Consider the following 14,640-nt stretch of genomic DNA (forward strand, 5'->3'; position numbering starts at 1 on the left):
TTGCTACTTGATTACGTCTGTGTAAATAATCTGTCTGTGCCAAGAGCTTGCAACCAGAAGTGATGTGTTGTATAGTTTCTGGCATGATGTGACATTTTCTGCACGTGTCATTTGTGAATGTTGTATCTTTGAGTATGCGTTTTCTGTTATATTTTAAATAAGAATAATTTTTTATGAACAAAAAATTTAAGGAATAACTGTGTTAATAATGGTATCAATTTTGATGAATTATTAAATAATTATAACAGTTGCTGATTATTGAAATTAAGTTATTTTGACAATTATATTTTGGATTTGAATAGATGTACTAACTTGAGTTCTTATAATATTTGGTATATTTAAATAAATCGTTTTTTGATAGTTTTGTTTACAATAATATTTCTTTTAATATTAGTTCTACTTTAATGCAAGTAAGATGTAATTCTCTTAATTTTTTGCAGAATTATTGCAGAGATATTTGCATATATTGCAAAGCAGCTCAGTCTTTAGATGCATATCATGTGATAGATAAGTGTGTTAATTTTTCAAAATTATGTGAAAGTATTTTTGGTGTTTCTACTATTTCTTTTGAAAGATTTTTGGACCATATTGGTAATTTACATAATTTTGATTTAATTTTCTTTATCCAGAAAGTTAAATTATTTTTTAAGTAATTTTATAATGATTGTTTTGTTTCAGTTGGTCATTCGAATAGATTGGTACTTAATTTTGTTTTCCTTTTCATTTGGAACCATTTGATTCTGTGCAAAGGTGGTGTTATTTTTTCTTTAAGTGTGGATGTCTACTAATTTGTGTTTGTGAGCCTAAGAATTTGGGAGACTACCTGTTGTCTTGATTAATTAATGTGAGGTCTAAACGGGGGTAGGGAATGACTTTATGATTCTCCTATCACTTAATTGGCAAACTTGTTGTAAAACAAGTCCTCAGTCATCTAAGACATGGCTTCCTAAAGAAATAACAAGTGCGGAGGGACTTATTAAAGTGTGAAAATTTTGGAGATAAATGATTGTCAGATCACCTCTCCTAACATCAGGATTCATAACACCAGGTTATTGGATTTATTTAACGTGGATAACCATGCATTCGTTAATCAAGCGAAAAGTCGCAGAAATGTCAAGCGGACAAACGGGAGTGCATCAAAAAGGATGAGTCATGCATTTAACAAATATGAATATATTTAATAAATCTGATTATATGATAGATACAAAAATATACACAAATCAAATGATTAATTAATTGATTATAAAGGATATATGCAAATAACATAATTCCATCTTACAACTATCTCAATGGCTATTCTATCTAAGCCTAACCTGCGTATGGAAGTCTATTCTACCTTACGACTATGTCTATGTCGCAAATGGAGATTAATCTATCTTACAACTATGCCTATCTCATGTGTGGAGAGAGTTACAAATATCTAACAAGACATACAACCTCAGTAGTATTTCTCGATGTCTTCCTTAAATGTTCCAATTGTCCATGATATGGGAGTTGATTCGTAGATATTCCTTTATAGGTTATTCCTGATTCTGTAGGTTCCTTCTATCAATGGAGTGCCTTCTTCTCCTTCCTGAGATACTTGTGGCTAAACTCCTAATTAAACTCCATGTGGAGAACCCTTTATGCATCTTCTCTTACTCTGAGAGAACAGTCGGTGAAACTCCTGGAGAAGCCTAATAATACATACTCTTTCTCTGAGAGACTGTTAGCTAACTCCCCGAATTTGGCACAAATTGCGGTAATATTCTTTGTCAATGTCCAATAGAACTGACGGATTTCTCCCATGTGAAAGGATGCACAAAGAGGGTCACTTGAGGAACAACAGGTTCAAGATGACGTCAAACGTCTAAGAGATAAGGCTTCTCAAAAGGAAGTTGATTTCCGTCAACCAGAATTTCTTTCCCCTTCTCTGTCATTTTTGTTGAGGATTCTAGGACCTCTTTACAGGTTGACTTTACCTTCCATTTGGTATCAACACCTTTTTAACATAATGCTTTACGTTTCTAAATCTCTCTCTTTACAAATTATAGAGCATTTACACACAAAATATGGGAAGTGAAAGTTTGTTACATCTTCCCCTTCAAAGGAAGTTCCGCGTGACGCATCCTCTAATAAAATTTCATTAAAGTTTAACAGAAGATTATTTTCAATTTAAACAATAAATTGTAAATCAATAAATTTTACAATTTATTCTATTAATTATCGACCCTAAATTGCGAATTTCACATTAATTTTTCTTCTGCTTTTAGGTGGGTGTGGTTATTTTATATATAATTTTTTTATTATTAATTTTTGGATAGTTCTCCCTGTAATTTTGATTATTTTAATTTATGTTGACATTTTAATTTGTTATCAGTTTTGTAAACTTTGTATTATATATATATAAATACACAACAGTAAAAAAAAAAAAGAAAAAACTCACAGTAATACTATAATTATAGTACTACTGTGGTTTTTTTCTTTTACTGACTGACTGAATTGATTTTTGTAATTTATATAAGTTTGTATTCCCTGCGTCATGAATGAAACCAGTATACATAAATAAATAAATAAAATAAATGTGTTTTCTGTTGTTTTTAGTATTTCTGGTCTGATCCTGTATGGCAATCATGAATCCTTCCGTCTCCCCAAAGAGGCCTCCCCGAGCTAACCAGCTGTTTGACGCAGTTTTGTCAACAAAATCATGGGCCAGATCATAAGGATGCCTGCCATGGAGTGCCTTTCGAGCCCACGATTGCTTAATGGTGTCTATGCTTTTTATATGTTGTGTTGTGTCCATATGATGTGAGTGTAAGTTTAATGGTGTGTTATTCGAGTCTGCTAGAGTTACTGCTTTATGTAATTGTGATGTTTCTTGTTTTTTGTAGAAAAACTCTCGCAGTGACTGTATTTGTTTGTAGTGAAGGTTAACTATGTCAATCAGGCCACGTCCGCCATCTTTACGTGGAAGGGTTAGTCTTTCTGTGGCGGATTTAGGATGATGATGTTTATGCTTAGTAAGTGTAGTTCTTGTTTTCCTTTGGAGTTGCTCAAGATCTGTGTGAGTCCAATGTATAACTCCAAAAGAATATGTGAGTACTGGAATGACATATGTGTTTATTGCTTTAACTGTGTGTTTTGCATTTAACTGTGTTCTGAGAATAGCATTTAACCTACTTTGGTATTCTTTAATTAATCTTTGCTTTATTTGTGCATGTTCTGTTAGTTTGGCCTGTTGGAATCCTAAATACTTGTAGAACTCGCCCTCTTCCATGGATTCAATAACGTCTCCATTTCCAAGTGCAAAATCTTCTTTCTTCAGGATTCCTTTTTCTATGTGAAGTGTTTTGCATTTATCTAGGCCAAATTCCATTTGTATGTCCTTGGTGTATGAATGTGTGATTTGTAGGAGTTGATGAAGTTGTTTTTGTGTGGATGCATAAAGTTTTATGTCATCCATGTACATGAGATGTGACAGTGTAAACTGTGTTGTTTTTTCGTGTCTGATATTGTAACCATATTGTGTGTTGTTTAACATGTTGGATAATGGGTTCAGGGCTAAGCAGAACCAGAAGGGACTCAAGGAATCTCCTTGAAAAATTCCTCGCCTAATAAAAATTTGGTTTGTTTGTATGGAAGTGTTACTAACCCTGAGATGTAGTGTTGTTCTCCAGTGCTGCATAGTGTTTTGAAAGAATGCAATGAGCGATGGATGTATTTTGTACATGTGTAGAATATGTAGCAGCCAACTGTGTGGAACACTGTCGAATGCTTTTCTGTAGTCTATATATGCCATGTATATGTTTCTGTGTTGTTTGTGTGCTTGTCGTAGAATGACTGAATCTATGAGTAACTGTTCTTTGCATCCCTTGTGATTTCTACGGCAACCTTTTTGTTGTTCTGTTAGAATGTCGTGTTCTTCAACATGTTTGTATATTTTGTTTGTGTGAGGATCCTAAAATGGCGTCGAGAATTCGGTTGTTTTCAAGATCGCTACCTCGGGAAATTTCGGAAAGTCAATCGGAGCAAGAACGCGCATCGGGCTATAAACCGGACATCTGTAAAGCGTTTCTTCTAAAACAAACACAACGCGGTAATAAACGACGAAGGGAATGTCGCGGTGCTCGTATACAAGAGTCGAGATGTAAACAATTAACAAAAAAGGGGAGTAAGAAGAGAGACAGATGGTCAAGGACACCTGCTAGACCATATGAGCCTGGGATCGTCGCGAAAGGGGGTGGCAGCCACAGAACGTTGGCGGATCGGTTCAGCCCGATGTCCGCGAGAGGGGGGCAAACTGTGTAAATTATGTGAATAGCTGTCAACGCCCGGGCGCCGTCCCCGGCCGAATTTGGTTTTCGTCTTGCTTAGAAACAGTAGACTGACCAATCGAAAAAAGGAAAAAGGGACTTAAGACCAATCAAGAGGGAAGATTCGGGGGAAAATCGCATAAAAACCCCCGTATCAAGGTCAGAGGGGAGAACGACGGAGCTTTCTACCAGGAAGTGGACGACGGTACTCCAACCAGCCACCTACTCCTTCGCCGACGTCCGTCACCGACCCCATCGAACTCTCCTACCCGACTGCCCCGGGGCTTTACCGACGACTCCGACAGCATTCTCCGATTGCCGTCATCCGGAGCGCCTTCTGCCGCAGACGATCTAGATCGCATCTTGTATTGTAGGCCTACTTTGTAAGTTTGTTTTGATGTTAAAATAAACGGTTATTGTAAGACACTTGTCATCTTTGCCTCTGCCGCCACCACCACATACGGTCGGTCCCTAGGTTTTTCCTGACGTGCAATTAACTAATTGCCCCCATATGTCAGCAGCTTACATTTGCGATTCAGGATGTCAATAATTTGTAGAGTGTTGGAAGACATGTAATTGGTCTGTATTGTGTGGAGTCTGTGGTATTGTTGTTTTTAGGTTTCATGTAGGTGATGCCCTGAGTAAGAAAATTTGGCATGTCTTGTGGATTGATGATGATGTGTGTTAGGTGTTTAGCTAGTTCCTGGTGCAGTGATGTAAACTTTTTGTACCAGAAATTGTGAATGTTGTCTACACCAGGTGTCTTCCAGTTGTGTGTTCTGTTAACAGTGTATTGGAAATCATGTATGCTTATTTCAACACAGGGCATAGTTGGTATGTTGTGTAAGTTTCTGTTCTCCTCCTCGATCCAGCCTGCTTCAGCATTGTGCGTGACAGCACTGGACCAAAGAGAAGACCAATATGTTGTGAGTTCTTCTTCTGTTGGTGTGCCACTGTGCTGTGTATCAGTGTTTGCTTTGTTATTAATTTGTCTGTAAAAGAGTTTTTCATTGTTTGTAAATAATTTATTTTGTTGTTTTCGTAGTGTACATGTTTTGTATCGTTTGAGTCTACGTGCTTTGGCAGCAAGTTTTTGTTTTAGTGTATCAATGTATTCTGTAATGTGTGTGTTGTGACGTTCATGTTTTGTGTGTGTTTTTATTTTCTTGAAAATGTTTTTGAGCTGTTTCCTTAATTTAGGTGTTATGTTGTTTTTAGTGTATTGTGTCAGCCTGCCTAATTGCTGTCTAATGTCATTTATTTGTGTTTCTATTCTTCTCTGCCAGGCAGGTTTGTGATAGAATTGTGTTTTCTGTGTATTTGTCTGTGATTGTACTTTCAGTCCATGTTGTGTCACTACTGTGACTGCCCCAGCATAAACTAATGTATGAATGTCTGAGAGTGTAGAAATTGAATGAATGTAGTGTGGTAGTAAGTGAGTGTTTACATAATTTAGTGTTTTTCCTACTTCCTTCGACGTGTTGATTTTTGGTATTCGTGGTCTTTGTGTGGGATCTGTGCCTGTATATTTAGTGAGTGTTTCCTGAAATATAAGTGAGAGCGTATTAACTAAATCCATGTCTATGTTATCAGAGATTGGTTGAGGATGAGTCTGTAGTATCATTAGTGCTAATTGTTGTATGTGTGTTATTATCAATGCTTGTTCCTGGATTATCCTGACAGGTTACATGATCTTCATTAATGTTAGATGTTTCTGTCTGTTGATGTATTTGATCAGCAACCTGTTGTTTGATAAGTTCAAGTGTTGTTTGTGGAATAAGGTTGTTGTGTATAATTGTTCTTTTTTGATCAACAACCCTTTGTTCGGTAACAGTGAGGTGAGGATATTGTTGTGTGAATTTATGGTGTAGTTGTTGTCTGTATGCTGTCATGTTTGTTTCGAGTTTTGTGATGGTGTAATAATTACGGATGATAAACTCATTCATTTCTACTGTCCATTTCATCCGTTGGCGTGGTTTTCCAGCCTTTGTGGTCTGTGGATGCATTGCCACAGAAACACCAAGGCTGGGTTGATTCCTCACATCTGTTGAGGGCATTGCAGTAGCCATGCTTGGGCCGGTGCTGCTTTCGCCACCGGTAACCAAGGGAGACTGTGGCCTATTTTTCGAACGTGAGCCTCTGCCTAACTCACGAACGCGGACCTTGTTAACCCGGGCGACGTCCGAGCCGGTATCACATTTAGATCTGGTTACTACCATGATACATATCTCCGCAGAATGTGGGTGTGTGGTCACTCTTAGCTTCATTTCTCCCCATAGACCTTACTGGCATGGGTGTCCCTACCAGGAGCTTGTGCTCCAGCCTGCATTGCCCTATGGATCAGTAAAATTACTGGGCTCTCCCACCACAACCAGGTGGTGACCATGGGAGAGTTATTATTATTATTATTATTACCATCATCAAAATTTAGATTAAAATTTACCTGAACAACAGAGTTTTGATCTTTACATATTTCTTTAAATTTATTTCTTTCTGACTCTATATGCCTTTGAATTATTTCAGCTTCATGGCGTTGCTGATTCTTAAGAGTTTCATGCTTTACTCTAAATTCTTCTTCCTAAATTTAAAAGTAAGTAAACTTATAAATTTTTACTACTAATCCCAATAAAGGATTTAAAATAAAAGAGAGAGAAAATGTTTCAATTTAATTATCTTTTCAGATTTATTGTCTTGCTTTCCAAAAAAAAAAAAAAAAACAATTTGTTAAAACTTATTAATTTAAAATGAAACAAAACTAATACAAATTTTTTGTTTTATTAATAATTAATATTGCTAGAAATACAAAATAAATAATAATATAAATTTTGTAATTAGTTTATTTATTTATTTTACATTAAATTTTGGAAATGCCATCAAGCAGTTGATTTCATTTGTATAATGATGCCATCATTATACAAATTATAAAAAAAACCTGCACACTTGGCAGTGAAAATCACAATTCCTTTCACCATTGCTTTCAAGGGTATATAATATGATAATTCCTTCAAACTGTTTATAATGAAATGACCTTTAAAATAATTAGTAATGAAATAAATTGTAATGCACCACTAGACAAGTGTGCATTTGAAAACCCAAAATATTTTTTTTTTTAAATGATATTGGCACTGATACCAAAACTGTATAAAAAGAAAATTCTTGACACCACCATTACCATTTTTGACATCAGAATGATTACTTGATGTCACTGATATCACAACTTTACATAGCGAAATAATTATGAATGTAAAACAGTCATTGAATGAAGGTATCATACTTTATTGTACTAAAATGTGTTTTGTGCACATATAAAATGGTAATAATTTAGAAACAATTGATCTACATATGCTTGATGGCAGTTTCTGTACCTGTAAGGTTTACAAGTGTGTTTTTGGAGATATCACTGGTTTTTTCATTTCGTGTGCTATAAAGTTACATTAGTTCATTTATCTAGAATGTATTTATTTGTGGAAGGCTGTAAGATGAAAAATGTTGCATATGGATTCTCCAAAGTGAAGAAATAAATGAAAAGATAAATTTGAATAAACCAAATGATCAGCATAATTAATTGTGCTATCATAGCCTGATTAATTACACAAATCATTTGGTTTATTATTTTCAAATTGATCTTTACATTATTGGTGGTTTAGTTTAGTATCAACACATTGGGCTTTGAGATGAGATATTATATTTAAAAATAATTCTTTAAATATATTTCAAATTATTAATTGGAGCAAGTGGCAAGGGTTTAATTTTTCCAACAACACCTTTAAATGGTATCTGTGGAAAATGCTCTAATTTAGATGAATTAAATATTTTTAACAAATGAGAACACATTTGTCTATAATCATACGTAATTGTATCAGATTTGACACCAAATGTTAAAAAGACAGTAAAAGTGATTCTATGTAATATATTGCAATCTATTTGGTCGTTGCTGTATTCTTGAAAACTTCAGAGATGTCAGTATTAATATGAAGATACAATCTTCATAAGAATACTTTGAGTTCCATAGATATGTTACTGTAATTTATAGAATTGTATATACAAATATGTTTTGTGTCGTAAAACAGCAAATCCAACAATCATTGCTATGAGGAATTTGTATATGATCAATATCGAATCTGACTGCAAAAATAACTGCAGGATTTTCAATATAATTCAATGATAACATTGAATAAAAAGTGCAATTCTATAGAATACAATAGAACCTTGCTTAACAGGCACCTTGCATAATAAGTAATTCGCATAACAGCAAAACAAATGGTAAAAAAATGACTTGCTTAATGAGCAATATTTTGCGTAATGAGTGACGAGAAGAGGTAAAGTCCCAGATTGTGTGCATGCTACATCAGTCTGTGTTTAGCACTCATTCCACTTGCATCTTTAGTGCCACTTGTGATCACACATTTTTCCAAACTTGTATTCAGACATATTACATATAAACATCAACAATGATAGCCCATTATATAATAAATATGCCAAACAATATGCCAAATTCTTGGGCTATGTAATAGCTATAATTAAATATTAAAAATTACAGTAGAGCATCGATTATCCAATCTCCGATCAACCGTCACATCGGTTAACCGACCGTGTTCTAGTCAGCAAATTCCAATGTCCGCTAGTGATGTGGCCCTACAATATTTGGCTATGTCTTGGCTACTTTAATATTATTTTTGTTAAATTTTTGTGTGTTTTAGCTGGCAACACTGACTCAACCATGAGAGGTCAGTATTTAAACGAGGCTTAATTTTATTTAACGGTGCTATCCAATTGCTGTTTTTAAAATGCATGCAAGATTTATCGGCAAAAAAACGAGTGTCAGCTAAGAAGCAAAAGAAAATTTTGGACTTCTTTTTCTAACGTATAGGCCTACTTTATGTAAAATATGTAACCTGAATATATATTTTTTTGTTTTATATTTTTCAATATACAGTACAGTATTGTATTTATTTTGTGCAAAATAAAGAAATAATTTTTAATGATACAATAGCAATGATTATTATTTAAAAGAAATTTTGTTAAGCTTAACATCGATGAAAATTTAATGCAAAGTAGGTTAATAGCTATATACTAATATACTAATTATATGGGATATATTAATATACTATACTAATAATGTATTTTTTCATACTTTTCAATTATCCGTTTTTTCAGTTATCCAACCAACCCCAGTCCCCAATTGAGTCAGATAATCGATGCTCTACTGTAATTAATTTGACTAGAGGTAGGCAGTTATGCTGCCATCTTGTATTAAATTTAATGACCAATTCCAAATTAAATTTTAGAAATGTCTGAATTAAAAATTATTTATTTAAAATTATTAAATTTAATATGAGATGGAAGCATAACTGCCTACCTCTAGTCAAATTAATTAATTTCTAATATTTAATTATAGCCTTTACATAGCCCAAGAATTTGGCATATTGTTTGGCATGTTTATCAGACATATTATCTGTGATTTTTTTTGTTTTCTGCAAATCGAATTTGCATTCAGGTTGGTTCATTCCATGATAGAAGAAAAGATAATGATGATTCATGCTCCTTAACAATGTATATTGTATAAGTTTCTTTGAATAAACATTATACATAAAATATTTAAGTATTTTTTTCGGCATAGAATGCATTATCATATTTTACATTAATTTATATGGGAAAAATTGTTTTGCTTACTGAATGTTTCACATTACAAGTAAGATTCTAGAATGAATTATGCTTGTTAAGCGAAGTTTCGCTGTGTAGGCAAAACAAGTCATATGCAAAACCTCTAGTGTTCCATTAAGTATTATAATTGTTTTATCACTAATAGAGAGCTTGGTAAATAAATGATCCATAATTTAATAAAACTAGAATAATAAAACCAAATCTCAAATTTTTAAAAATTTGAATATGTATCCAATAAAGGACAAATATGCATTGGTACCTTCTACTTTCAATAATTCTAATTTCAAATGTTCCAGAATTAGAGGTGAGTGATTCTAGTCATAATCAGTTCAAACTTGAAACTACTAGAAACAGTTCCTCATTGAGTGTCGAAGTTCCAGAACAATCAACACATTGTTTATTTTGTACTTTTAGGAATACAGCTATTAATGGAACAGTGGGATTTAAACATAAAACTAATTGAAAATGTTCCATGACTTTTAAGAAATAATGAAATTAGTTTTTAGTATTTTAAATTTATAAAGATATTTCAAAAAGTTATACTTTTATTTGAGTTCTTAATCATTTGTTTTTATTAGTAAACTAGCAGATATGTACAGCATTGCTCAGCCAAAAAGTAAGAAGGATAAATGTTAAAATAAAAACTAAATTACAAGTTTGATTATTTTTGACCTACTATTGTTATATTTATCACAAAGTATCAAGAAGATCAAATCAGGAGGAGAGTAGGGTGTTCAAATTTCATGGAAGTCTAATATTTTCCTCGGAGTCCCAGAAAATAAGCAAGAAAAATTTGGTCAAGATCAACCAAAAAGCTAAGAACAGAGAGACAAATACTATTTTATATATGTGTTACAGTAAAAACGCGTTTTAACTAGTTGAAACTAGAATTTACTGCTGTACATGTTTTGATTTTAGATAAAACTAGTTTTAACTTTTAACATTAGTTAAAACTAATTTTAGCTACATAAATATGTTTGGGAGAAATAAATAAAGTGATGATTGGGATTAAAACATTTGTATTATTTAATACAATATTTATTGAAAATATTAGTCACGTATCTGTGTTATTAACATTAATTAACCCTTTGTCTCTGAAGGCACCGATCAATTGGTACCCTGGCATTTTAAGCAAAACTTCAAGGATACCGATTCATCGTTACTTTGGTAAATATAGATTTTTGTAAAATTTATTAACAACAGATATAATCTCGTTCAACACGAAGTGAATAAAGTATAATAATTCATTATATTAGTTGATAGCAGTATAAAATTTTGATTTCAAACAAATGTTTGATATAATGTGCGATAATTTCACAACGAATAAGCATACATGCATAAGTGTTATATCAAATTGTACAAAACAATATTCTACGTCTTTCTGGCTCAGTGCCAGCAAACAACTATGTAACTAGACAATGTTAATTTTCACAAAATGTTACAAATTTTCAAGTTTGTGTGTCAGTTCTGATATATATTATTTTTTTTCTTATAAAATTTTTCTAATAAAATATATTGAAAAATATCATATTTAAAACTAAAGATATTAATAAATGTAAGTGATTTTTTCATATAGATATAATGATAATTTGATTTTTGGTGAATTTTTAAAATAATATTGCCTGACTGACTTATATTGCCTTAGGAGAAATCGCAAAATAAACGTAAACAAGATGTCGGGGAAAAGGGCTAAAGCGATACAAAATTCATCATACACTATAGGAATGTGTTAGCTGAATGACCTTGGTCGAAACAGTTTTTACTAAGCCATTTTGTTAAAACCCGTTTTGTCTAGTTAAAACTAGTTTTAACTCAAATTCATTTTTGACTAGCAGTAAATTCTAGTTATAACAATCACGTTCAGTAAAAACTAGTTTCAACTAGTTAAAACGCGTTTTAACTAAAAACGGGTTTTTACTGTAACATATATATAAAACCTATGAGAAACCATCCAGTCCAACAGTAATTCCAATAGATTTAATAATTCCATGGAACCATCTAGTACAACAGACTAAACAGTTCCAAGAAACCATTCCATTGAAAAAGTTTGCTCTTGGATCAATTCCAACAGTTCCAGTTCCGGAATCAAAACTGGATATTTTCCATCTCTAATCCAGAGTTCAAACATTATATTAATATAGACTAATATAATTTAAATAAGTTTAATATCATATTATTTAAAAATTTAAACTTTTGTTTAAAAAAATTAAAATGACATACATAACAATGAGCTTGCCCCAAGCAGACATTTTGTGAAATGTAACTTTTTTTGACTGAAAGAGAAAAGAAGAAGAATTTTTAAGTGAAATGAAAAATATCGATAAAAATCGATATCCCAAGAACAAATGGACAGAACTTGATGAAATTTGATATGTAGTTTGAAAAAAAATTAGCAGATGATGATGATACTCATATTTTTTCCAGATGAACATATATCTTTAGTTTTTTAATAAAATGTGAATTTGGATAGACAGAAAGTGTTCTAATTCCAGTATAGTAAGATTTGCTTTGTTACACCATTTATTCACTTGTTCATTCACTTACATGATGGCTTGCCTCTACTGAGCCTTATAATATATGTATGTAATTATACTTGCACTACTTGAAATAATAACACTTGAGTATTTTCTGACACTGTTCATGCTATAAGTCAGAGCTATTAATAACATATGTAATATTTATTAGGCATTTACTTCTTATGACAATAAGATGTAAACACCTAATTGTATCAAATGCTTATTATAAATATCAGTATTCTTCTGAGATGCACAATATAATTTAGCAACTACAAACTTACCAAAATATTTATTGAAACAAGAAATGATCAAGTGATATTCAATTTTTCAATTTTATTTAATCTCAACAAGAATAAAGCTTTAAAAGACCATCGGCATACAAAAGAATGACTTCAAATTTGCAATACTGTATGTAATTTTATATAACATTTTGTAATTTTTCCTTGCATCATCATTTAACATCACTATTTTTGATATCAAGTTTATTTAGTATCAGAAAAATCAATACACTTCAAAAATATAAATTATTATAATAATTAATGTTATTGCTATTCTATGTAGTACTGTTTCATTATAATACTCTTGCATCTTGAAATGTTGTTTTCAATAGGTAAAAAGTGGAATTCATAATTCTGACCAAAATTAATAAGTGTAAAATGTTACAATTTGTTGAGAGAATAGCCATCTTTTCTTTCATTCATTTAGGTAATTTACACATATACTGTCTGTCAATGGTGTACCCAGAGGATTTTCCTTTGAAAAACACTAGAAAATTTTCCAAAACTCTTTTCCTAATTAAAATTATTATATATATATATATATATATATATTATATCTTCTATTTCTATACTACAGTCACATAGGGTAAAAATTTTATCCATTTAATTCGGCTCCCTCAAGATTAAATGCTGAGTGCACCAGGCTGTTCATCCAATTAGTGCTCTCTTACAGTAGTACAAATTCTATCTCAATTTCTCTGTGTACATGTTTCCATTGCCTCCCATATCCTGCCTAAGAGTGTAATAATTAAGAAGAGAACTTTTCTTGATTTTATATATTGCCGCTGAGAATTTTTTTGTAATAATCATCTTAAGAACAGAAAGCCAACCCTAAATGACTATTTTCAAAAATGGCAAAAACACATGAACATATAATCTAGTCCTTTTACAGAAATATATACCATTATTTATAATACTGTTCAATATTTATGATTTAAATTAATTAATACAGATATATTGTACAAATATATATTACCCATCGAGAAATAAGTCCATGGGTTTATTTTTATATATTATGGATACTTTCAGAACAACAATTTCAGAACACACTTTTTGGTTTATGGAAAATCTTCAGTAAATTCAAAGCTAAAAATTATAAGGTAAAACATTGTTTATGCCATCTAAAAAAATCCACTATCTGCAGTTTTTTGATGTTGATGCAAATGCACCATTTAGAGCTGCACTTTACTGTAAATTAGATTACCAATGGATCAAATGAATTCAATTTGATCAACTACCAATAAACTCAAATTCTTTATTTCAGTCTATTCAAACTCCTAAAGAAAGCTAAATTAGGAAACTGAGTTTATTTCCATGTTCTTCTCATTATCAAATTAGAACTTTTTCTAAAGTTGATCTTAACTCCATGAGACAACTAAAAACAGGTAACAAATACTGAAGGAAAATTTAACATTAATTGAAGTTGATGAATCTGAAGAATCTGCAAAATTAAAATAATGATGATGGTGGTGATAAAAATATTAATAATAATATTGAGATACGATATGAAGTGATAACGAAGCTGATGAATATTTTGATTATTCTGACAATTATTTGTAATGTAATGTTTATTAATGAAGAAGTTTCAAAAAGTAAAAGGCTGAGCGTATTTTTATTGTCAGTATTTTATGCTGAAATTGCTTAATTTATCCATTAGTTATTTAAATATCCAATTGTCAATCTATATATACAATACTATGATGATTTCATAGAGTAATGTTTAAGTTAGTATATATTCCTAGCAGATAGAATTCTAAGTACTAACAAGGATATTATTACACTTAAAAATATTTGTAAACATATTAAAAAAAAACAATATAAATCAAATTCAAATTTGAGGGATACCAGAATATCACAAATAATATATAAATAATCTTAATTATATAAATA

At 31.6% G+C, this 14,640-nt stretch overlaps 1 protein-coding gene across 3 annotated transcripts in view; it reads right to left on the reverse strand.

Moving 5' to 3' along the window:
- The window catches only part of LOC136979182 (leucine-rich repeat and calponin homology domain-containing protein-like), a 98,210-nt gene that overhangs the window by 26,558 nt on the left and 57,012 nt on the right, over positions 1-14,640 (reverse strand). For all 3 annotated transcript variants that reach the window (XM_067275123.1, XM_067275117.1, XM_067275129.1), the window contains one exon: positions 6,736-6,870. In XM_067275123.1, the coding sequence (XP_067131224.1) occupies positions 6,736-6,870 (135 nt within the window). The remainder of the gene's footprint in view (positions 1-6,735; positions 6,871-14,640) is intronic.

Source organism: Centruroides vittatus, unplaced genomic scaffold, assembly GCF_030686945.1.
Source record: "Centruroides vittatus isolate TY-2023 unplaced genomic scaffold, ASM3068694v2 contig_1154, whole genome shotgun sequence".
In the NCBI taxonomy this organism is placed as follows: Eukaryota; Metazoa; Arthropoda; class Arachnida; order Scorpiones; family Buthidae; genus Centruroides; species Centruroides vittatus.